Consider the following 25,980-nt stretch of genomic DNA (forward strand, 5'->3'; position numbering starts at 1 on the left):
GCAGCCTGGGCCATAATTAACAAATATTTGGTCTCATATGCAGATGTCCCTTGTTTTATAAAGATACAACTTTGAAACCCTATGTCATCTAGAAAATGAAGTGTTCTCTCGACTGGCGTAGAGGGGTTGTGAAAGAATGTAGGTAAGTAAATGGTTTAGTTAACATTGAAATCGGAAATAATCTTAGGGAGGAATTTTGAGTGAGTCCTTATAATCCTTGGAAGAGTGGAAGATTGTGTATGGTTTGTGAGGACATAAATGCTTGGATCTCCCTAACCCTACATGCTAATGTTATTGCTACAAGGAAAGCCGTTTTCCAAGAGAGGTGTTGGAGAGATGCCTGGAGTATGGGCTCGAACGGGTCCTGCATAAGGCGTGAAAGGACCACATTAAGCTCACAGTGAGGGGAAGGGTGCCTACTGGGGCCCTTCCCCTCTAGGAAATCCTGGACGATGGGATTTTGAAAAAAGAGGTTTGTGAAGGACATTTCTTGTATGCAGTAGGAGCAGCTGAGGGAACATTTATGGAAGAGAATTGCAGGCCAAATTTTGCAAGATGTAATAAGTACGCAAGAATAATATCTTCCTGGCAAGTTAAGTTGTAGGGTCCGCACTTTTGGAGAAACACTGGATGCAAAGTCTCTTCCACTTCAAGGCATATGCTGACCGGGTGGATGGTCGTTTGGCCTCCTTCAGGATCTGCATGCAGTGTTGTGGCAGGTTTACCATACTGCACTAGCTCAGGAGCCATGCAGCCAAATTCAAGGAGAGATTGAGGTGTATCATTTGACCTCTAAATTTCGTCAGCAGGTCAGGGCTGCATGGGAGCCTGAAATGTGGACGCTGTGACTAGTGAGCAGGTCTGGGAACCACTACTGACATGGCTACTCTGGAGCTATGAGGATCATCTTGGCTTTGGAGTGGGGTAGTTCGATTAGAATCGACCGGAACAGAGGAATCAGTGGAAAGGTGTTAAGAAATTTGCCGGTCCAGTAGATCCATAGGACATACCCCGGTGTCCCTGGTTGGTAGTACCTCGAGGCAAAGCCATGGCATTTTTTGGTTTTGTGCGGTAGAACAAATCTATGGTGGCCGTGCTCCACAATCCGAAGACGTACTGAACAACGTCATCGTGCAAGACCCATTTGGGGTTTTCTTGTAGAACTCTGCTGAGGGCATCTACTTGTGCATTCTGCATGCCTGGAAGGTCAGTCGCTGTGATTCGTGGGCTTTCGGCAATCAATCACTTCCATATTGACTGAACTTCCAGTGACAATGGACTGGACCTCACCCCCCCTGCTTGTTGAGGTAGTACATGTGGTCGTATTGACCGTTTGAACAAGCAGGGTCTTTGACTTGATTGATGGGTAGAAGGCTCTGAGAGCTAGATTGACAGCCCAAAGTTCGAGAAGGTTGAAGTGATACAACATCTCTTTTGTTAACATCATGCCTTAGATTTGTAGATGATCCATGTGGGCTCCCCAACCCTGACATAATGCATTCGTCACTCTGGTCTGACAGGGAACCTGTTGAAGAAAACGCATTTCTTGAAGCAGATTGGCAGGGGAATACCACCATTTGAGAGGATGTATTGTCCCAATTGCCCGTTAACTGATCCCACTGGTCCTTTAAGCTTTCTTGGAGAGGTCACATGTGGAGATGGGCATTCAGAGTGAGAAAGGTGCAGGAGGCCATAGAACCGAGTAGGGATGAAACCGCCCTCTCCTTGGGATGAGATGCTGTCATAAGCGAGAGACATTTTCGAAGGATTGATAAGCATCTCTTCTCTGAAGGACACACTTTTGCTTGGAAGGTGTTGATGGTGGCTCCTAGATAATGCAAGGTCTGAACAGGGATTGGTTGTGATTTGCTGTGATTGACATGAAACCCCAAGCATAGTAGGAGGTTGCATGCCAAGTTGAAATAAAGCTCTGCTTCCTGAAAAGTTGACGCCTTTATGAGCCAATCGTCTAGATATGGATAGCCAAAGACCCGGTGTTTTCTGAGATGGGCAGCTATGACTGCCATGTATTTTGAGAATGTTCTGGCTGCTGACTTTAGGGCAAATGGTAGTACTCAGTATCGGTAGTGGTCTTGCCCCACTACAAACCTCAAGAATTTCTGATGTTTCTTTGTAACTGGGATGCGAAAATAAGCATACTGGAGGTCAATGGAGCAGAACCAATCCCCTTGTTGGAGTTGCGGATTAATTTGATGTAAAGACAGCATCCAGAACTTTTCCAGACTAATCCATTTGTTGGCGTATGAGGTCGAGAATGGGTCTGAATTCATTCTTTCCTTTTTTGCGTACCAGAAAGTATCTGGAATAAATGCCTGTTCACCGTTGTTAAAGACACACAATTGAAGGACAGAATGCAGAACAAATCAAATATTCACCCCCAGTCAAAAGATCTGGGTTAAATCTATCATTCTTTTGCTCATCATGCCACCCCAGTTTAGACCTGGTCATATGCAAATCAGCAAAATAACGATGGATTAAACCCAGATCTGTGACTGGTGGTGAGTGTTCTGCCTTTGTGCAACATTCCGTCCATCATCTTGTGTGTTTTGCTGTTCACCCTATGTGGGAAGGGTATGCCCAGACGTGGGTCCCGTGCTCACCACGCCACTGGAGTCAAGCTATCCTGGCTGAAGACGGCTGATAGCCAGAAACCGGTCCTAGGATGCTTGATTCCGGTCCAGGGATGACATGGCTTGGGAGTTCGGGCTGGACTGTTCCCATGAGGCACAGGGTCAGACTGATTTGCATATGGCCATGTCTGAACTGGGGTGGCTTGGTGAGCAAAATAACGATGGATTAAACCCAGGGTTTTGTCATTGTGCAACATTCCGTCGATCATCTTGTGTATTTTTCAGATCTGAGTTAAAGCGCAGAAAAGAAGGAACTGAAGTCGGTGCATCGGCGCGGGATTTATATAGACTCCGTTGAAATCACATCCGGTGGAAGATGGAGTCGTGCTACGCCCTTTGCCAGCGAGCAGACGTGCTGTGGAAAAATTATGTATCCAGTCTGGTGCCTGGGAAGGATTCTAAGGTATGGAATATGTGGCTTGATGTCTCTATCAGATGTAAAATGGCAGGCTGCAATGTGTCCAGTTGTGGAGTCCTTCTTTGTACCAGGACATGGGTGTCAAAATCTGGTGAGTCATGTCCAGTTCTAACTGCTTTTTCTGGCAAATAGTATCCAATTCTTGAGATCACGTCATATTTTGGTCACATTGTGTCAAGTTCTGTAGGCCATATCTAGAGTACTCTATCAAGTGCTTGAAGTCACATGTGGAGCACTGCTACTACCTACTAATATATTTCATATTGTGTTGTGTTGGTTTTAGCTTAGTTTGTTTCATTTGAAGAATTGTCAAATGTCGGAAGTCCTACCTTGTTTACAGTTCTGTGTCGCAATTGGACCACTGCAATTAGGATTAGGGCCAATATCTGTAACATTGGTTACAGTTCTGAAGGCTATATTTTAGACACAATTCATATTATTAGTGCTAGTATTTATAGCATTTATAGAGCGCACATCATTTATCATACATATCATTCCTGGTCCTGTTACTATATCAAGGCAGCTACTGGATGAACAGCCAGGTTTTCAATTGTTTTCTGAATTCTAGAAGATCTGATTCCGCTTGCAGGTGGAGTGAAAGAGAATTCCCAATTTTTTGTCCCAGAGTGGAGAAGGCTCTGCCTCCCTATTTTTCAAGCCTATATATAGGGAGATCAAACTACAGTTAGTTCACTGATCACCTTCATCTCAAGTTTCTGGGAAATAAAGAAGGATAGAAACTGTTATAAGTATGCAAGACTCTTTAAATTGCTTTCACTGTGATATAGAGAGCTAATTAAATTGGCTGTATGTTTTCTGAGAAAAATTTAGAAAAGGGAGAATTCTCCTCAATATTCTTAAGTGCTAGAAGCAGAATTTCGAAACTGTAGCACGTTGAGCCTCTAGTGACAGTTGAGAATAATACATACTACCTTGATCATGAACCGTCATGATTGGGGATGAACATTTGCTAATGGAAGATGGCCAGAGGAAATTATTCCATTTAGAAAGTTTGTTGAAACCAGGATGGATCTCTGCTTAGTATGGGTTTTATTTCTAGAGGTTTTTAATCATCCATTCTTGGGTGGTACACACTAAGGCACGCTTTCTAAATTTGGTGCATTTACTGGTAGTTGCAAAATAAATTGAATACATTTTGTAGTATGTGCTGGAATGGACACAAGTAAATATATTTAAGAGAAGAGCAGACAATGTTGATCCTAGTTGGATCCCGCCGGGAGTAAAGGTTTAGTTTGAGAAGTGAACTGCTGCAGAGATACTGATTGTAATTTCCCTGACAGAAAGAAAGAAATCCATTTTAATAGGTTTCACTCATGGATAGGCTTTCTAGTTGTTGCAGGATCGACTGGTGTCGAAAGCAACAAAAGGTCCAAAAGAACCCTGATCCCCTTGTTCCATTTGTCCGTCATCTTTAATTGGTCATCAGTGTCTGAAATGACCACACACTCAGTACTTTGTCCTGGCCTGAAGCTGTCTTCCATGGGATGTAGACTATCTTTTGACCAAACTTTGATGTTGAGAGTTGACCACCTTCTTTAAAAGTTTGCAAGATAAGGTTGAATAGAAATGGGCCTGGAATTGGAAGAGTTACAGGAATATAGGGATGTTTATTTTTTAATGGTTCTTAAACTAGAATGTTATCATGTAGAATTCTGCTGAGTAGGGATGAGTTAAAATATTCTCTGTTGTAGGGAATAACCATGGGGGTGAGTTCACCAAAATTCTAGCAGTAGCATAAGTGACATTAGATAGCCACACTTTGACTCAATGACATCACAGGAAGTGACAACACATGTTCTTTAGCAGTGAATCCTCCCAGGATTTTATGTCACTTGATCTCAATCCTGATCACATTACAATAACATCAAGAACTGACATTGCTGAAGTTATATAATAACACAACAGTTGGTAACACAAATACATTTCCATTTTAAATACCAGTTACATTTTAAATAGGGTTCTGACATAATAAGAACATTACACATTTCTCTCCTTGGTGGAAGCGAGTATAGTGCCACAAAAACATAAAACAACACTGGAAAGCCAAATTTCCTACACATCAAACTGCCGTTATTGAATGATTTCCCTACTATATACGGCAAGTGTGAGAAAAGCGGTTTATTATATGGTGTGGTTATGCAACCTCACTGTGTAATAAACACCCACACCATAATGGATTCCGTCAGGCTTGATTGTAAAACCCTAGCTCAACCATGGGTAGATGTGACTTAGAGCAATCAGGCTTTATGAAAGAAATGAGTACAAAGAATTTAGAAGTACCAAAACCGCTAAATAGGAAACGTGACACAAAGAAAATCTGACCACAACTTATAAAAATAGTTTATACATGTAAGAATTTTTTGACTCTAATACAAACAAAATCCACCAGAGGGCTCAGAAGTTTTAAATTATAAACCAAATAATAAATTATAGCTTTTTCATTCAAATCACGTACAAGTAATGGCAACTACTGCGGTTATCGGTTACCTGGAAAACCTTTGAAATTTTTTGTAAGGGTGAGTATGGGTAGTCTAGCCCGATCTGGGTGACCAACTCTGGCAGCGAGAGAGTCACAGGAGCCAATGAGGCTTGACAAGACAGTTACCTTGCAGTCAAAATAGTCTCCAGTCCAGTTCCAGGTTCTACAGGCGAACCAACATAGACATCAATACAGTGGTCCTGATGTAAGGGATCCAAGATGCTGAAGGATGTTGATCTGGTGACAAGGTCTTATTGGAGCCGCTCCTAACTCCAGGAACACAGTGGGGTGACTTTTGCACATCGGTCAATGTCCCCTGATGTCCGGTTGAAGTCCAGCCAAAATCCATTTGAAATCATGCTACTGGTCTCTGGTTACAGCAAGACCAGCGGTTCCTTTTAAATTAGGCTTGTGTCCATCTTGGGTGACCAAACTACACCCTGCCGACACTCCCAGATCCAGCAGACTTAGGTGCATATCTTGAGCATTGAGACTCGATCTCCTAGGCTGCACTTTGGCGTCAGTGGGATCAGGCAATCTTGGCTACCAACTCACCAAGGTGGCTTATTCAGCTTTTGTGGCCCTAGAGCTGTAACAGGACATCAGTCAAATGACTCTTGGAGCTACTTCTTCTGTCTGGGACTCAGGAGAAGACTCTTCCTCAAGCAGGGCACCACGGGCACAGTCCTCTTTTTGCTATCCCCAGGATCAGCAAGTGCAGTCCAGCCTTTGGTGCAGTCTTGGTGCAGTTTCCAGGGAACAGCAGGGCAGCCTTCTTCGGTCCTCTCTCCAGTGCAGACGTGATCTTAGGTCTGGGTACCAGCGGTGCCACTTTTATGCCAAGAACCTGCCCTCAGGGGTAGCAGTGACTACTAGCCAATTGGCTAGCCACTTGAGGACAATTTCTTGCAAAGTGTCTATCCCAGAATGCAATATTGTACCATGTTTAAAAATGGTAAAAACACTTTTGTGAGTAAAGCATGGTAGCCCACAATAAAGGTGTGTCTACCTGACAGCTAAATGCCCGATCTCTGTCCCCAAAGTCAACCTGTCCACCAAAACAAAAGAGCAAGCCCTCTCGTCTGTGTCCACCACTTACCCATTTGAAGTTCGCCTTTTCTGCTCACACCCCGTTTGGCTGTCTTGCCAGGGCGAAGCAACTCCTCTTCCAACAGTAGGCCGTTCACACCTCCCCACAGGAGGGCAGAAGGCTGTCTCATGGCCAGCAACTGTAATGGTCAATGGAAAACTTTGGGCAACAAAAGTTACATTAAATTTGACCTGGGCATCAAATCGAGTTTAATGCAACAAATCTGTTGATAGCCTAGAGTACTAACTTTAGTAGACCCATTGAGAAGTTAGCAGAGCTGAGTTGTCAGCCTGTGACCATGTACTTGCCAATGCGGCCACTAGCCTTTCTACAGTAAACACTATATTTCCGGGTCTGGACTTTGTCATTAATTTAATGGCAACGTCGAGCTAACAGTTCGAAAACTGCTTTGCCAGCCACCAATGACAGCAAGGAGTCTTGCTTGGCTTTGTCATACTCGTAGTGACACATTAAATGCTGTGGTCTACGAGGGACATTTTACCTTACAATCACTGGATACCCCATGTACCGTAGTCTAGTGACTTATAAGTAAGTTAACTTATGCCAATTATGGGTGAACCTATCAGATAGCACTGGAATGGAGGGCTGTTAAGCAGGCCTCAGTGACCTTTAGAATCGAAAAACCAGCAGCAGCATCAGTCTAACACTTTGAGGGTGATCAAGCAAAAAGAGGCATTTCCTTGCAGCTAGCATACAATATATTAGGTAATTATAGACGAACAAAATATTTAAAAAGCAATATTAGTTTTGTCTACCTGTATTTTTCATGTAAGCTATATATTGAATGTAACTATGTTAATAATAGAATTGATTCCTTAGCGTTAATACATTTTGATTAGCATCACTTGTAAGGCATTATCATCCACTAAAGCAGATAAGTGAAGTTTTTACTCCAGACATCATTTCTTGTGTTTACACTAATGAAAAGCAACAACATTGTGTTTAAAAGTGCTTATTTTGCGTTTACTTTCTTAACTTTATTCAGAAGAGTATACATTGCACTGCTATATTTATTTATTTTACAGAGTTAAGAGGCTAATGCCGCTTGTCACAGTTGGAGCTGCAGAAAGTAAACAGTGCCCATCACAGACAGTATTTCTATGTCGATAATAGATAGATAATAGAAGCATAGGGTTTAGGGCATGACGTCCTTCTAAGGGTAGGGTTCTTTTTGGAAAGGTACGTAGGTTCTTATATAAGTCTGGATTAAACCTGAATGGAATATTAGGATGATAATTTACCTTGCATGATAAACCAGTATGTACCCCTGGCCTGAGAGGGGAAACAGATTTTGGAAAAGGGGGGTGGTGATGAACAGAGTTTCTGAATGATGCAGAATACTCTTACCAAGTCAAGAGATCATGGTTTTAATCCATCACCGTTTTTTAGCTCAATGCACCATCCCAGCTCAGAACCTGGCTATATGCAAATTAGTCTGTTCCTGTCCCAGTGCATGATAGGAACAGGGCAAACCAAACTACCAAGCCAATTCTTATACTGGTAAGGAAACAAGCTTCCGGGGACCGGTTTCTGGCATTACAGCCTTCTTCGGCCCGGCTTTCTTGAATCCTGATGGTGCAATGAGCAAGGGACTCACGTCTGAGCATACCCTGAGAGGGGAAACATCCATTACAATGCAGTCATTACATCGCACTGCTTTTACAACGCAGCTGCCTTTACATCACATGCCATACAACTTATGTCATTACAATGCATGCCATTACAATGCATTATAGGGTAAGTGATAGAGATTTCTTTAGTTTTAGGGTGGGTATGGGTTTTGGAGTAGATAGGAATAGTAATTTTTACCCCTACACCATCCTACATTTTCCCTACTGTTGCGCTCACTGGGGTGTGAATAGTCATTTTTACCCCTACCCTATCCAACACTTACCCTACTGTTGCCCTAAAAGTATTATGCGTTGTAATGGAATGCGTTGTAATGGTAGTTTTAAAAAATGCGTGGTAATGGCCTGCGTTGTAAAATCATGGGATGTAATGGATATAAAAACGTTGTTGTAAAAGCATGTATTGTAATTGTTTGCGTTGTAACTTCATATATTCCCTGAGAGACCTAACTGAATGTAAACTGTTAAACCATTAGTTGGCCCACCTACAAAACTAATCTCACATGTGAGCAGAGGTCCTTAATCTGTCTGGTGGCCTGGAGGGGTGCACCAAGCATACCATCTATTGTCGACATGAGAATACTGCCCATGTTCTAGGTTACTGACATAAATGGCTTTGGCAGCTTGCACATTTTTGTGAGTTAATAGTCCTTATGAAAAATATACTTACTGTTACATTCTTTCTTGTGGATACTCTAGCTACAGATTCCTCACCCATTGAAATATCCCAGGCATCAAACTGGATCTGTACAACTTCAAAGCACTTAGGTGCTGGTAGGATGTGCTTGATGTGTCAATGCTACAAATAACCCTTGACAGCGCCCACTGCAAACCTTGTCCGAGCCAGAGAGAGTGCAAACTGAAGGACTTCCGACAACTGGGCCCACAAGAGATTTACATTGGTGCCCACGCACCATGAGCTAAAACTGTTCATCCTCACAGAATACACAGATTTCATGGAAGGCCAGTGAGACGACATAATGATGCTGACGACCTCTGTCAGCAGAAAGACACTTACATGCCCAGCTAAATTTCCGTGCAGGAATGTCTCTTCAGATTGGGGTGCAGAACCATCCCCCAACTGGGAGAGGCGAGGAATGACTTAAGCACCAGCCGAATTACCCACAGTTCTAACAAGTTGATGTGATGCACCTGCTTTTCTGGAGACCATATGCCCCTTTTCTCTAGATCCTCCAGATGGGCTCCCCAACCGAGAGTTGAGGCATCTGTCACTAACGGGTCATGACTGGAGGGGGACAGAAGGACATTCCTCGAAGAAGGTTCTCATTGGTCTATCACCAGACCACATGCACTGCAGCATTCCAGGAGAGCACAGTTGTAGTTGTGTTCGACAGACCTGACCCATGCTGGAACCACTGCTTGTGGATGAAGCACTGCAGAGTCCTTATGTATCGATGTGCGTGCTTTCATGACCAGGAGAATAAAGGAAGCCAACAGATCTAGCAGACGCAAGACCATCAGAAGTGGAACTAGAACGCCTTTCCGGAAGGATGGAACCATAGACTAGATGTCTCAGTTGCTCTCAGGTGATAGCAATTTGCGGACATTATTGTCCAGAACTTCCTCTATGAACAGGGCACGTTGGGATGGATCCAGGTGACATTTGGGCCTATTGATGGAAAAGCTCAGGTGAAACAGCAAAACTGAGGTTGAGTGCAGATGGCATGTCATAACCTCTGGCTACTCGCCGTTGATCAGCCAGTGTTCCAGCTATGGGAACACTGGGATCAATGACTGTCTGAGATGTGCTGCAACCACCAACATCACCGCAGTGAAGACATGAGGAGCAGATAACAAGCAGAACAGAAGCAACCCAAACTGGAAAAAGGTGGATCCCTCCACAAAACGCAGGTACTTCCAAACCAACAGCAGGATCAGACCATGAAAGTACACATCTTGCAAATCGACAGCAACCAGCTTCCAACACCAAAAAGACCTGAGTGAGAGTCAAAATCTTAAATGTTTCCTTCCTGAGGAAAAAGTTCTGTTTCCTGAGATCTTAAATTGAACGCAAACTGTCATCCTTCTTGGAAACAAGGAGGTATCACAAGTGACATACTTGCCCTATTTCCTGCTCTGGCACCAACTTCAATGCTCCCTTAAGAAGCAGTGCTGTCCCCTCCTGCAGCAAGATGGAGAGGTGGTCTTCAGAAAGGGAAAAAGGCCAGGGAGGGATGGGGCAGACAGGCTATATGAAGAGTAGGGCATATTCCATGTACAATATCTGTAGGACCCACTGGCCCGAAGTGATGGCCTTCCAGGCTCATAGGAAGAAAGACATCAGGCCTTCTACAAGCTCCTGGTGCTCTTGTAAAAGCAAACTAGAGCTGCTTCTCCAGTGGTGCAGGGAAGGAGGAGGAGACAATGTATTGTCTAATGAGGGGATTTTTGGGCTGTTATGACTTAGTGTACTGCTGCTGACGAAAGCTGAAGCCTCTCTAAAAGCACCAAAACGACCTACAACCCCTTTGTGGCTGTTATTGTTGCAGGCATAGAGACCTAGCAGGAGCCTTACTGCCCTTCAATAGATCCAAGGCTGAATCAGCTTTGCCTCCAAACAAATGGGAGCTGCTTATAGGGAAGTCCATGACAGTGACCTCCAAATCCATAGAATACCAAGACAAGCGAAGCCAAGCATGATGATGCACAACAGCGAAAGACCCCATAGCCAAAACCAGTGCCTTTTGGGCACGCATGTATTGGCCCAAAAGGCACATAGCGTTCAATGATTTTCAACACCATATTGTCGGCAGAACAAAATGGCCTGCCCCAAACCTTCAGGCGTTTTGATTCCCAGTCTGATGGAGTGGATGGGAAATTTTTGAGATCTATCCTGAGCTTTAAGAAGCTTGAACTGCTAAGTTCTCCAGAAAAGGATGGGTGGACAAGAAGAGGGCAGTGGGGGTTGTCCCGAGGGCCAGGGAAATTGCTACCTGTCACCACTCTATTTATTGCCATAAAAGAGGTGGGCTTCTGCCATACTGCCATACTGACAGTATAGGCTCTAGTATGGTCTCATTGAAAAGGTGAAGTGGTTCAGAGTCTGGGGCAGAGGGCTGAAGAACTTCAGTGAGCACCTTTGTTTTAATTTCAATTGAGGACAGGGGCAACTCCAGAACCTCTGCTGCATTCCTCACAACGGAGTGGAAAGATGAACCCTCACAAGGTGGAGTCCCTGCACGGAACTTTATTTCTATCTCAGGCGAGGTATCAAGGTCACTGGTCGAAGGGAGGCCAGAAAAATCAACAACTGGGTCAAGAGCACCTGTCTAGACCCATAAGGATCAAGAGGATCAGAATGAAACCCAAAAAGATCATGGTTAGTGTGGCGGTATCACTCCTCCTCCAGCAATATTTGAGCCCTTAGTCTGGATCTGTGCTCTTCAATGGGGTGCATAAGCTCCAATTATGTAGGGGGCGGACAGAGACCTGGCTAGCGCCGGAGTCTGGAGTTGGCTTTACAGGCATGATCATGGACATGGCTTATGGCTCCATTGGGGCCCCAGGTACGCCAGAGGAAGCTGCTGCCCTAAAGAAAATTTTGAACATCGCATAAAGCAACACAGCTGGATCTGACCTGGGGCCGAGAAGTCAGAATAAGGCGGCATGGGCACTGACAGAAAGCTGTTTGGCAGGCTCTGAGAGGATGGAATGCAGAAGGAGGGTGAGGGGGCGGCGAAGCCAGTTTGGAAGGAGTAACAGGTACTACCGCCAGATACGAGGATGAAGATCCTGTGGGTGTCAGCAGGTGCCCGGGTGACTTACCTCTAGAAGATGCTGAGTGTTTGCCATGAGTCTTGCCTCCCTTTTCATAATTGCATTTGCAAGACTAACATGACTTATAGCCATGGTCTGACCCCAGGTACCACAGGCAGAAAGAGGGCTGGTGATGGACATCTGAATTAGTATCGCTGCACCAGGGTGAGCCATATATGTCTTTAGTGACGACACCAGAGATCACTTGCGACACCGGTAGGGAGCCGGGGCCCTTAACTCATACGAAATAGCTTTGAAGTTTTCCAGTCCCAGCCTGACGCCTAGGATAATTCAACAGGTGATGAATCTGCAGGTAAAGGTATCTACTAGAATAGACCATATCCCTGTATAAGTGTAGTGTAGCCTACCTGCCCTACGGATGTATGTTGTTACAACGCATGTTGTAACAACGCATGCCTTTACCACGCAAGTATTACAACGCAAGTCGTTACAACGACTTGCGTTGGAGGGTGTGGATTTAGGAATCTTATAATTTTATATTCCAACTTTATATTCCAACACCAGTCCCCGGAACAGTAGGGAAGGTGTTGGAATATAAAATTGCAAGATTCCTTATCCCACAGCGCCATCCAGTGCAAGTCGTAGTAACGACTTGCGTTATAATAGCTGCGGGGTAAAGGCACTGCGGTGTAAAAACCGCGTCGTAAACGATGTTTCCCCTGCCCTACTTGTGTAAGGTTCTGCTTAGATATAACACCCAGACCCTGGTGCTAACATTCAGAGTGGGTGTATGCCAGATGGATGTGTGCACATATGTCATAGCGATATTCCGGGAGTGCTGATCGTATAATTGTGGGGTCCAGTTTGTAATGCCAATTGTTTAGCATGGTACAAGATGCAGACAGTGAAGTGTACTGCTTGAACTCCCGAAGCTGGAGAGTTGAAACCCAGACAATAAAGTGAGGGAGGAAGGAAACAGGGATATCCTTAGAAATTCTTTGTGGACCTTTTAGCAGAGGATAGCTGATTAGTCGTTCCCATGCACTGCCATTTGGTGGACAATAGGGGAGAGTGAATGAGCCAGCAGATTCCACTGTTAAAGGTAAAGAAGTTTCTAGGCAGAGCCCTCCCATTTGTCTGTCTTTATTGCTAATCCAAGAGGGCTGGTGAGAGTTCAGTGCAGAGACTTCACACCTCATTGTGCCCATGTTTTGTGTACTCCTGCTTGAAGCCAGTATCACAACTATCTGCTGGGAAAGACGTCAGCTTTCAGAAAGGCTGTGTCTATACTACAAACGGTTGGTGCACTTCGAAGTGCGCATGTGTGTTTGGCCGGCCTCCTTAAGCCGGCAAACACATGCACACTTAGGTTTCTCTCATCCAGCTATATTGAACAGCCGGGTTGGAGAAACAGCACATACTCCATGTGCCTGAGAAGAGCGTCAAACCATCCTGCTCAAGCCAATCCCTGTGTTGTTCTCATAGCAAGAGAGCAGCGAGGGGATTGAACAGGGAGTGTCTACATTACTTAAGAGTAACTGCAAACCATACAAACCTAAAAATATATATACATTTGCCCGTAACACTTGATCAAACACCTCATACATACACTCCGAAACACACACCCTCATATGCACGAACATCAATAAAGTATTTGCACACCTCTAATAAAAACCAATTTATTTCAAAATCTGACATAGTTAATGTAATTAAAACAGTGACTATAAAGATAATTCGGTCACAATGCGAATTTGATCACAGCGCAAAGAGATCAGGCTTTGCCATCCCAACATTTAAGACCAGGCGTGGGTATAGACCTGGTCTCCCACCTATTTACACAACGGCACAGGATCTTCTGAGATTTGAGTACAAAACACTAACATGGAGTCCTAGTCAGGGTTTAGAACAAGCTCACTTCTTACTCCCAATTAGTAACGCAGGCGCATCATGAGAGATGGGCACTGCCTATCAAATCCTTCTTTTGTTTTAAAACACCAATTCTGGTGCCGTTGGAGCCCCATGTACTAACATCTGAACCTTCAGATCCACATGCCTGTACATGAAAAGCTCACCTTATTCAGTGGCACACCAACACACACATTAGCTAAGAGCTATTAGCACCCCACCATTAAAGGTCAGAACAAGTTCATATCCAGTGTACAGGAAGGCAAGACCTGTAGTGTTTTTGGTGATATATATATGCTTTCTCACTGCAATTCTGATGAATAAATCAAAGAACTTTAAAACCTTTTCTGTAAATTAGCAGGAACCACCTGCAAATTGGAACAAGGGGCCTGATTTAGAGCTGGCTGGTAATGAAGAAATCCACTGATGAACTTTCTTCTAAAACTTTCAACAGAAATCTGAATGCCCAATGGCAGGGAAAAGTTAATCTATGGGTGCAGCAACAGCTGGGCCTTTAGAGACATAGAGGGCAACATATGTCCCATGCTGCAGGTAGAGAGAAGACTGTGTTGGGCATCCCAGTCCACAAATATGCTAAGCCACCCCAGCCAAACAGAGTAGCTTGGGTCCGCCACTTCCCACCTACGTCTAGAAAGGGGAAAGTAGTTTTCTATAAATAAAGACAACAACAGTTACACATGGACCAACAAAAGGGGAAAAGATTAAAAGAGCGAGAGAACAGTCGAACCAGAAGAAACAGATGAGGGCTCACTGACCATTCTGAAGTCAATTACATAATTGCAAACATACGTTAACAATAAACCATGAACATAATCAGAAACTTGAACTGTGTTGTATTCCTTGAGTGAACAGTAGGTAATTACCATTGAAGCATGGAGCTTTGTCATCCTCTGGGACACACAACAGGGCTACTCCGCTTCAAGCAGCAGCAGGCTAAGGTACTCTCACTAAGACTACTCTAGGCTGCTTCTGCTCTGGCCTGGCAGCCCTCCTGATCCAACCTTAGAAACACAGCAGTTTCCATTCTGCTCCTGGTGTGCCCAGGGCATGAATGTGACATCCTGTAACACAATTCATTGGCCAGCTCCAGCTGGCCAGGTTTATCCCTTAAGCTTAGGTTGTAGACTGTCTTGATCTGTGCTGGTATCAGTACGTGGCCACTTCCCTAGTAATAGTAATACTCTCTGCGCTGGAATCTGTTATAGACTCTTCCACTGGTAGTAGGCCGAGACTCCTGCGCGCACTGGCGTCACTATTGATAAAATCTGCGTCCTGGTTTGATCAGAATTCGTTCGAAAGGCTCCTCTTGCTCCAGCACAAGGATCTGCATGGAAGAGAGAACTGGGGAAGGTGGAGACGGGTGGGGTAGAAGGAAGAGCCAGGGAGAGACAAGTTAGGCACACCTGTACAAACACAGCACATGGCAAATATCAACCAATGATGTCAAAGAGGAGCAGGCTCAGGGGCATAGTGAAGCACTGGGTGTCACCGTGCACATTATCAAAAGTGTCAATGTCCTTTGGACAAGAAATGTAGAGGGTTCTGTTCGAAGCCTACACCCAGTGTACAGGTGAAAAAATGAAGCAAAGTCGAGGACAAGTGAAACAAGAACATGGACGGTGTGTAAATAGGAAAGGATAGCACCAAATAATTTCTGGCTATAGTAGTACACTCACCTTGTTGTTTCTGGGGAGTAGTACACGCTTAGGGAGCTGTATAAGCAATGAAGCAATCAGGGTGAAAAAACAGTTTTAAATTGAAAGTATTTTTCTTGCAGCGTTCCAGCTAACTAAGGTCAGTTCTCGTCTAATACAGGCACCACAAGTATTTTGCTAAACTTTCCTTTTATCCTTTCAGAACCACCACTACTAAACACACTGCTTCCACCTCGTCCCTCTTCTTTGTTGCAATCCTTACCTGAATGATAGCGTGTCTCACTCAAAGAAAGTGAACTATGCTACCTGATCTCAGTACCTCATGCCGTCCCACTGGCTACATGGGAATTCAGTGCTCTCCATTAAGTTCTGCTAGTGTCTGTCTCTGATGGGCAACCTAAACAGCTAGGCAGTTTCCTGTCACTACAAAAAGAAAAGTTCAGCCGGTGCATTCCCTCGCTATAGTATGGATGCATGTCTCCCATGACCTTGCAGGCTACAGAAGGAAATCTGTATGGGGGCCTATCCTCTTTTTTCTCCGCTTGAGGCGTACACGTATAATGCTGGAACCTGTGTGCTCCATAGTATCTCCGTCACCTGGATTCCACTGAACTAGGAGCTATCCCTGAAAGACTGTCAAGATGTAGAAGATATCTTTCAAGACATCAGATCATGCTTTGACATGGTCAACACAACATTTTTCAACAACTGTGCATTTGTTGACTACAGAGAAGGATGCCTGGCACAATAATTGTGAGGACAAAGTAATGCTAGGCTGAAAGGATGCTACTTATTTTCAGTTGCTCTCTCAGACATGAAATGTGTACATTGGTGTTCAGGCTGGTGGTGAAAGACGCTCTACTTGGCAGAGGTAATATTGGACATTCTTGTCTACTCAATGGCCATCTATCTCTAACAAATGTCTTTGTAGGGCTATAGATAATATTGTATTCTCAACAAGGAGCTGCAGAGGGAATTTATGTGCCAGGTCACCCCCCAATCAACCTGTAATCGAACAGCAAAGACCTAGCACTATTGGGCACTCTCATCAATATTATAAGTATATTGGATTGGTATGGGACGATATTCTTATCTTTTCCCAAACTCAGATGCTTTTTTATGCACTCTGACCTAATCCCCTGTGCCTAATTGATTAATAATTTAAAACAACCAGAAAGGAGAAACCAGTCGTCAGTCAGATCACTCAGCAAACAGCACTCCAAAAATTAGGAGAAGGAAGAAGGAATCCGCTTTTCTGCTGATTCTTCCTGCCCAGGACATCCTTTCTAGATTTTTTTGTGTTGAAAAAGAGCTCTTGACATGTTTTGGTCGGTCATATCCTGATTTGTGTGTCCTTGAGAGATCCTGAGTGTGGTGCTCTTTTATGTGTTGCTCACATGGGTCTTCCAAACGGTCTCACTTATGTTGGTATTTAAACTTCTCCTCTCTTGTTGCCCAAGAATGATGAGCGCCTCAGCAGGTGGATGAACTGCTTATGGAGTGGCTGGCTTCTAAGGATGCTGCTGAGTCTGCAATCATCGCCTGCAGGGTAAATGGGCAGAAGCTTCTCAACAGAGGGTTCCACAGTCACCCAAAAATGCAGAAGAGTCCCAATTCTCTTACGTGACACTGTACTGGACTGAATGATATGATTATTTGTTGCTGAAGGTATCAATGGTGAATCCCTGCTGGACCATGAGGGCCTCACTGATGAAAAATATCTTGAAAGTCCAGTGGAAATTAACATTGAGTGGGTAGCCTTAGATGACCTTTATGTGAAATGCCTTCTGGAAGGGAAGCAGTGTTGTGTTGAAATGTCTGCAGTCCCAAGGAGATTGGGGGATGACCTGGGTCCCTATTACAGATAAGGGGCATTTTTTGTGTTTGCGCCATGGCACATCTTTGAATAGGTGAACTGCGCGCAAACGGGGAAAGTGCGCCCTATTAGGAAAATTGCGCTGCCCTGAGGGTAGCTACAATCTTGTGATGACCTAGGGACAGCATACGGAAAGGCTGCTTCAAAAGCCACTCGATGTTCCACTGTGCAGGGGATTGGAGAACAACTTGCAGGCGGTGGCCGCGAGTGACTTCACTCGCTTGCAAGGGGAAGATTGGGGGTCCATGGGACCCCATTGCCCCCCTCCACAGGGCTGCCATCACGGGGGGTATGAGCAATGCACCACCTTTTTGTGTTGCAATTTCAGTGCATCTCCTGACAGCTTGTTTGCCTTTGCGCCCGCCTCCATAATACAGCGCGGGCGCAGAGGTAAGGAGATTTTCTCATTTGCATATGGCTATGCCCCCATGAAAACGAGGGACCGCCCTCTTGAGATAGTGCTGGCGATACATGTGCGCCAGCGCTATCTGTATTACAGAAGGGGTTGCACAAGTCTCTGCGGCACCTTCTGTAATACCAACGTGCCTCATGGGTGCACAAAAGTGGCAGCACATGCCCGTTGTGGCACTTTCTGAAATACGGCATTTGTCACACCCAGGGCAGACGAGGGGGATCATTTTTTTCTCTTGCCCACCTGAGATGGTAGACCTTGAAGGTGCCTGTCCAATTATCCCATGTTACTCTATGGCGCACACTATCCCTCTTCTCTCAACCACCTGTATAGCATCTCCAAACATATGTTGTACTTCGTGTTTAAGACTTCTTTACTCTACAAAAAGGGAACTTGTGAAAAGGTGCTGGTACAGCCTATGGTTAAAGAGGCTGAGAAGAGACATCTTGATCAAAATGGGGAAGAAAGGGCACTTTCCTTGGCAAACATTGTATATTAAATAAACAGATGGCAACAAAACCGAGTTTTCAGTCAAAAGTAGCGTTAGAAAATGCTGCTGTTTCATGGATCCTTCCCAACTAGTTAGAGCAAAAACAAATGCCTGGCTAACTCGACAATGCACAGTGGGAAAAAGGTGTTTCTGCAATTCTAAAGGAAGCAGTGTTAGCTTTCACTATATTTACAGTCTTTAAAAGATACTACATGACTCTTTTGTTTTCCAGTTTCAAAAACATGTTAAATGAACCAGAACATATTTGGGGAACTGTCAGCTTCTATAGAAAACGTGCATATAAGTACATTTTACAAATTAAAAAATATATAGTAACTTGAGTTCTGGGGCCTGCATGTGCAAGGAAATATTCTTCTAACTGTGGATAACAGAGAGAATTCCAAAATAAAGAACTCTGCACTAGCAAGTGGGGAAACGAACCAAGGAGTAATGTCCAGTAAAGAGCATTGGGGGTCTCGGGAGCAGAAGGATAAGTTACTTAGTTTCGGTGATTATTTTTCTGGTGGATACTCTATCTTTTTCTTCTGATGGATACTTCTACCTGCAGAGTCCTCACATACTGAACAGATTCCACAGCAGACACCTCGCAAGAGATGGATCTGAAAGAATGGTCAGTCAAGGAAATCCTGGAGCACCGGACGTGCAAAGTGGCCATCCTGTCGCACCTCTGAGTCCAAGCAGTAATGCTTAGTAAAGGTATGCAGTGCTGCCGATGTTGCAACATGGCAAATCTCAGCCACAAGAACACCCCTGGCAAGAGCTTTTGAAAACTTTGATCTGGTGGAGTATGCATTCATTTCCTTTGGCAGTTCCTTTAGGCAAGAGCACAGCACATTTTTATACAAAGTATTATCAAGCTTGACAGTCCTTTTCTGTGGTATGGGAGGAAACGTTTAGTGAAATACAAAACTCTACCTCAATCGAAACGCGTTCCTCAATGCTCCCTGCAGTGGAAACTAAAGGGCACAGAACTGCAGACAGTGAGTATTGTCCTGTGTGGTGAGGAGGTCTACCTGATGCGTGCTCCACAGGGCAAAGATAGTCTGGTCCACCTCTTGGAGAAGTTGCCACTTGTGGTCGACAAGATGATGCAGACTGAGGCTGTGGGCCCAGGTGTTCGGGTAGCTGGCCAGATGGTTAGCAACTAGCCAGATGCCAAGTGGGGTGCTCGTGCCCGAAGCCTCACCATGTCCCGACAGAGTAGGTGAGACCCCACTCTCCCCTGCTTGTTGACACACCGCCTCACGGTCATGTCATCTGCCACGATCTAGATGGACTGACCAGGAAGGAAAGAAGAAGTACTTTAGGTCCAGGCAAATTGCCTACAATTCGAGCAGCAAACTGATGTGGATGTGTATCACTGTCGGAGATCCACCTCTCCCAGATGACCTCCCCAACCTAGTAGTGACGGACAAGTTACTTAGCTCTGTTAATCCTCATTCTGGTGGATACTTTATTTTACTGCAGATTCCCTAGCTTTTGAATATTCCCCAGGCGTCACACTAGATATGGAAAATCTTTAGCAGTATCCCTGCTCGCCGGTAGGTGGTATTGTACGGATCCTTGCCAACGTTGCTCACATGCAGAGCTGCATACAGGTGAAACCCATTTGCGCTAACATCAGTTGCATTCTAGGCTCTCTGCATTCACGGATGCAGAGTCCAATAGCAGATTGATCTTGACCAGTGGGCAGATTTCTAGACTTGGGAACTTTTTAATTTGAAAAGAGCCCAGTTCACAGAATGTGGTGGTGGGAGGGTAAGTGTGGTATCTGCTGTTAGATCAACCAGAAGGATTATGCTACTTACCCAGTAAGCGTCTGTTCTTGGCATGTAGAGCTGTAGATTTGCATGCTTTGCCTACTCCTGCCATCTAGTGTTGGGTCCGGATGTTTGCAAGTTGTTTTTCTTCGAAGAAGTCTTTCCAGTCACAAGGTATGGTGACTCCTCCTTTCGGTGATAGTGTGCACGTGCATCGACCTCATTGTTAGATTGTTTTCCCGGGAGACTGGAGTAAGTGAGTGTAGTAAAGAGATGTCCATGCGTATATTATGTAAATAATGAGAACTGCAGCAACTACAGGTGTCAGGGGAGGCGCATGTGAATCTACAGCTCTACATACCAAGAACAGATGCTTACTGGGAAAGTAGCATAATCCGTTCGAGGCATGTGTGCTGTAGATACACATGCTTTACATAGACTATATAGCAGTATTCTCCCAAAGCAGTGGCTAACCAGTAGATGCTGCAGTAGTCTGAAAAAGTGTCTTTAGCACTGCTTGCCCTACATTGGTTTGTTGGTATGCTAACACATCCACACAACAATGTTTAGTAAAAGTGTGTGGTATATACCATGTTGCTGCCTTACAGATGTCAGCTATTGGAATGTTATCTAAAAAGGCCATAGATCCGCGGAATGCGCTCTAGGGGGTACAGATAAAGTTATTTTAGCTTTTGCAAGTTTGAATGCATTTAACAATCCACCTTTAAATGCCAGATTTAGAGATAGGATTGCCTTTGTAGGTTGTACAAATGCGACAAACAGTTGATTTGTTTTACAAAAATCTTTTGTCCTTTCGATATAATATAATATCACTCTTCTGACATCAAGTGGGTAAGGGCTCATTCAGCTAAAATTCAGGTTGAGAGAAGAACACAGGTAACTCAACTGATTGGTTAAGGTGAAAAGTAGAAACTACTTTAGGGATGAATTTTGGGTTGGTGCGAAGAACTACCCTATTGTTATGAAGCTAAGGGAAAATGCTACTTACCAGTATGCATCTGTTCTTGGCATGTAGAGCTGCAGAGTTACACACTGTGCATAGATGGCCACGTATTGTTGGGCCTGGATGTTTGCAGTTTGTTTTTGTTATAGAAAAGTCTTTGGAAGTCACAGGATAGGTGACTCCTCCTTTGGATCATACTGCGCATGGGCATCGGCTCCATCCCCAGATTGTTTTTCGCCATTAGGGAGGTGATGGAGTCTTACAAGAAAGTAGTGATGTCCATGTAATTTGTATCTAATTAAGATAATACTGGAACAGATAAAGGTAGCCGGAGAGGCGGGTAAACGTGTGTACCTCTGCAGCTCTACATGCCAAGAACAGATGCATACCGGTAAGTAGCATTTTCCGTTGGAGGCATAAGAGCTGCAGATTACATACTGTGCATAGATTGTATAGCAGTACCCACCTTTAGCGGTGACCACCCGTAACTGTTGCAGTTGTTTGAAACAATCAATCAATCAATCAGAGCCTTTGTATAGCGCACTACTCACCCGGAGGGTCTCAAGGCGCTGGGGGGAGGGGGTCCGCTACTGCTCGAATAGCCAGGTCTTGAGCTGCTTCCTGAAGGCGAGGTGGTCCTGGGTCAGGCGGAGGTGGGTCGGAAGGGAGTTCCAAGTCTTGGCGGCCAGGTAGGAGAAGGACCTTCCTCCTGTGGTGGCTCTTCAGATGCGGGGGACGGCGGCGAGGGCGTGGCTGGTCGAACGAAGCTGGCGTTTGGGAGCGTAGAAGTTGAGGCGGCTGTTGAGGTATCCTGGTCCTTGGTTGTGTAGGGCTTTGTGTGCGTGGGTGAGGAGCCGGAAGGTGATTCTCTTGTTGACCGGGAGCCAGTGCAGGTCTCTCAGGTGTCCGGAGATGTGGCTGCGGCGGGGGATGTCCAGGATGAGTCGTGCTGAGGTGTTCTGGATCCGCTGGAGTCTCTTCTGGAGTTTGGCGGTGGTTCCGGCGTAGAGGGAGTTGCCGTAGTCCAGACGGCTGGTGACGAGGGCCTGGGTGACCGTCTTCCTGGTCTCGGTGGGGATCCACCGGAAGATCTTACGTAGCATGCGAAGGATGTTGAAGCACGACGAGGAGACGGCGTTGACTTGTCAGGTCATGGAGAGGGAGGAGTCCAGGATGAAGCCCAGGTTGCGTGCGTGGTCTGTTGGTTTGGGTGCGCTGCCCAGGGCGGGGGGCCACCAGGAGTCGTCCCAGGCGGAGGGTGAGGATCCCAGGATGAGGACTTCCGTCTTGTCCGAGTTCAGTTTCAGGCGGCTGTTCGACATCCATTTGGCTACGTCTGTCATCCCTTCGTGCAGGGTGGCTCTGGCGGTGGCGGGGTCGTTGGTGAGGGAGAGGATCAGCTGGGTGTCGACGGCGTAGGAGATGATGTTCAGGTTGTGCTGGCGTGCGATGGCTGCGAGGGGGCTCATGTAGACGTTGAAGAGTGTTGGGCTGAGCGAGGAGCCTTGAGGAACGCCGCAGATGACTTCGGTGGCCTCCGATCTGAACGGGGGGAGGCGGACTCTCTGTGTCCTTCCGGCGAGGAAGGAGGTGATCCACTCCAGTGCCTTTTCCTGGATTACGACGTTGCTGAGGCGCTGTACTAGGGTACGGTGGCAGACAGTGTCGAAGGCCGCGGAGAGGTCCAGGAGGATGAGGGCCGCTGTTTCTCCGTTGTCGAGCAGGGCTCGGATGTCATCGGTAGCTGCGATCAGGGCGGTCTCGGTGCTGTGGTTGGCCCGGAAGCCAGACTGCGAGATGTCGAGGGATCCGTTCGTCTCGAGGAAGGCGGCCAGTTGCTTGTTGACGGTCTTCTCGATGACTTTTGCCGGAAACGGGAGCAGCGAGATGGGGCGGTAGTTCTTGAGGTCGGTAGGGTCTGCTGATGGTTTCTTGAGTAGAGCGCTGAGTTCGGCGTGCTTCCAGCTCTCCGGGAAGGTGGCGATGTCGAAGGAGGTGTTGATGATGTCCCGCAGGTGGGGTGCGATGACCGCGTCGGCCTTGTTGAAGACGTGGTGAGGGCAGGGGTCTGTCGGAGATCCGGAGTGGATGGAGTTCATCGTGCGGATGGTGTCTTCGGTGCTGATTGGGGTCCAGGCGCGGAGGGTGGTGGTGGGGGGCGGTGGTTCGGTCGTGGCGTGCGTTGGTTGAGTGCTGAAGCTGTTGTGTATGTCCGCGATCTTGTTGTGGAAGTAGGAGGCGAGGGAGTTGCAGAGGTCTTGCGAAGGGGTGATGTCGTTTTTAGCACAGCCTGGCCCACAGTGGCTTATTGTTTAGTTTGCATATCTACACAATAGTGTTTTGTGAATGTGTGCGGTGTACACCATGTAGCTGCTTTGCACATATCATCTAGGGGAATGTTCCCCAAAAATGCCATTGAAGCCCCTATTTTCCTTGTAGACTGGGCTTTGTGAGGAATAGATAACGTACGTTTAGCTTTGTGGTAACAGATTTGTATGCATTTAACATTCCACCTAGCTATCCCAGATTTTGAAATGGGGTTACCTTTATGTGGTGATGAAAAAGACACAAAAAGTTGTTTAGTTTTACGAAAAGTTTGTGTCCTTTCAATGTAGTAAAGCAATGCTCTTTTGACATCCAAGGTGTGAAGAGCTCTTTCTGCGAATGTTTGTGGCTGTGAGAAAAATACGGGCAGCTCAACAGACTGATTCAGATGGAAGGGTGAAATGACTTTTGGAAGGAATTTAGGATTAGTCCGTAGAACCACTTTATTATGATGCATTTGCAGAAAGGGTTCTTGCATGGTAAATGGTTGTAGTTCACTAAATCTTCTGAGAGAAGTAATAGCTACTAGGAAAGCTACTTTCCAAGTTAGGAATTTCAATTCACATTTATGTAACGGTTCAAAGGGGGGTCCCATTAACCATGTGAGAACAATGTTTAAGTTCCACACTGGTGAAGGTGGTGTTCTGGGAGGGATTATTCTTTTGAGTCCTTCCATAAAAGCCTTTATGGCAGGTACTCTGAAAAGAGATAGATGTTGTTTTTTTTGTAAGTATGCTGCAATGGCCGCAAGGTGAAGTCTGATTGACGTGTACGCTAAATTACACTTTTGAAGGAGTAATAGGTATTCTATGATGTGTTGAATAGACACATCTAAAGGATTGATATGGTTGTTTTGACAGTATATTACAAACCGTTTCCACTTAGCTGCATAACATGCTCTAGTGGTGGGACGTCTAGCTTCTTTAATAACGTTCATACAGTCTGGAGGGAGGTTAAGGTAACTAAACTCTATGACTTCAGGAGCTAGATCACAAGGTTGAGCTGCGCTGGGTCCGGGTGTCTGATCTCTCCATGGTTCTGTGTTAATAGGCGTGGTGTAAGGCTTAGTTTCTGGTGTGGTACTGCAGCAGCGTGGTGCACCACGATTGTCTGGCCATAGTTGGGGCAGCTAGAATAAGTGTTAGGGAATGTTGCTGTAGTTAGCGTACCACTAACGGAAGTAGTGGGAGAGGAGGAAAAGCGTTTGCAAATTTTCCAGACCAGTTCATCCATATCGCACTGCCTTTGGACAGTGGGTGAGGATATCTGGCAGCAAAGTTTGGGCATTTTGCGTTTTCGTGGGTGGCAAAGAGGTCTATCTGAGGTTGTCCACACAGTTGAAAGAACGGTTGAAGAACTTGTGGATGAAGTTCCCACTCGTGGATCTGCTGTGTTTGTCGACTTAGCAGATCTGCCATGGTGTTTTGTACTCCTGGAACATGTTGGGCTAAGAGGAAGATCTTTAGTGGTATAGCCCATCTCCATATCTGCTGCACTAACTGCGAGAGCTGCAGAGAGTGTGTCCCCCCTTGTTTGTGTATGTAATACATTGCTGTCATATTGTCCGTACGGACTAAGACAGCTTTGCCTGATACTTGCATTTGGAATGCTTTCAGGGCTAGAAATACAGCTAGTAACTCCAAGTGGTTGATGTGGAGTAACCTTTGTTGCAGTGTTCGCCTGCCTTGCATGGTGTGATGCAGTAGGTGAGCACCCCAGCCAGAGAGCGATGCGTCCGCTGACTATTTGAGGAACTGGCTCTAGAAATGGTCAGCCTTTTGAAAAGTTTTTGGTGTTCCACCATTGCAGAGAACAATGAGTCCGACTGTCTACCAACACTAGGTCTGTTAATTGACCGTGAGCCTGGTTCCATTGTTGTGCGAAGCACTCTTGAAGTGGAGGCATTTGTGGTCTTGCGTGAGGTACTATGGATATGCAAGATGCCATCATTCCTATGAGCTGCATGAGCACTCGAGCAGGAAGCGAGTGTTGCAGTTTGAATTTTGTTAGGAGAGTTTGTACACTTGTTATCCTGGCTGGAGAGGGATATGCTAGTGTTAATTGGGTGTTTATTGTAGCGCCAAGATATTGTTGTACATGTGACGGTTGCAGATGTGACTTGGTGTGATTTACTGTGAATCCCAAGTCGTGGAGCAGTTGAATTGTGGCGTGAGTGTGTTGTACACACTGGCTGTATGAGCTGGCTTTTATGAGCCAGTCGTCTAGATATGGGAAGACGTGAATATGCTGTCTTCTTAAGTGTGCTGCTACTACCGCTAGGCATTTGGTAAACACCCTTGGTGCTGTTGTGACTCCGAATGGGAGTACTTTGAATTGGTAGTGCTGACCGTCTAGTACAAATCTGAGATATTTTCTGTGCGCTATGTGGATAGGAATGTGGAAGTAGGCGTCCTTGAGATCCAGAGTGACAAGGAAGTCGTCTTGTAAAAGGAGCGGAAGGACCTGTTGGAGTGTGACCATATGAAAGTGGGCTGACTGTATGTA

The 25,980-nt window shown here is 45.5% G+C and overlaps 1 protein-coding gene across 2 annotated transcripts in view; it reads right to left on the minus strand.

Annotated features, from left to right (window-relative positions):
* Positions 1-13,709: 13,709 nt before the first annotated feature.
* Positions 13,710-25,980, minus strand: part of REC8 (REC8 meiotic recombination protein) — a 690,516-nt gene continuing 678,245 nt past the window's right edge. For both annotated transcript variants that reach the window (XM_078644950.1, XM_078644952.1), the window contains one exon: positions 13,710-15,313. In XM_078644950.1, coding sequence (XP_078501076.1) covers positions 15,225-15,313 — 89 coding nt within the window. In that variant the 3' untranslated portion in view covers positions 13,710-15,224. The remainder of the gene's footprint in view (positions 15,314-25,980) is intronic.

Source organism: Lissotriton helveticus, chromosome 5_1 (genome assembly GCF_964261635.1).
Source record: "Lissotriton helveticus chromosome 5_1, aLisHel1.1, whole genome shotgun sequence".
NCBI lineage: Eukaryota > Metazoa > Chordata > Amphibia > Caudata > Salamandridae > Lissotriton > Lissotriton helveticus.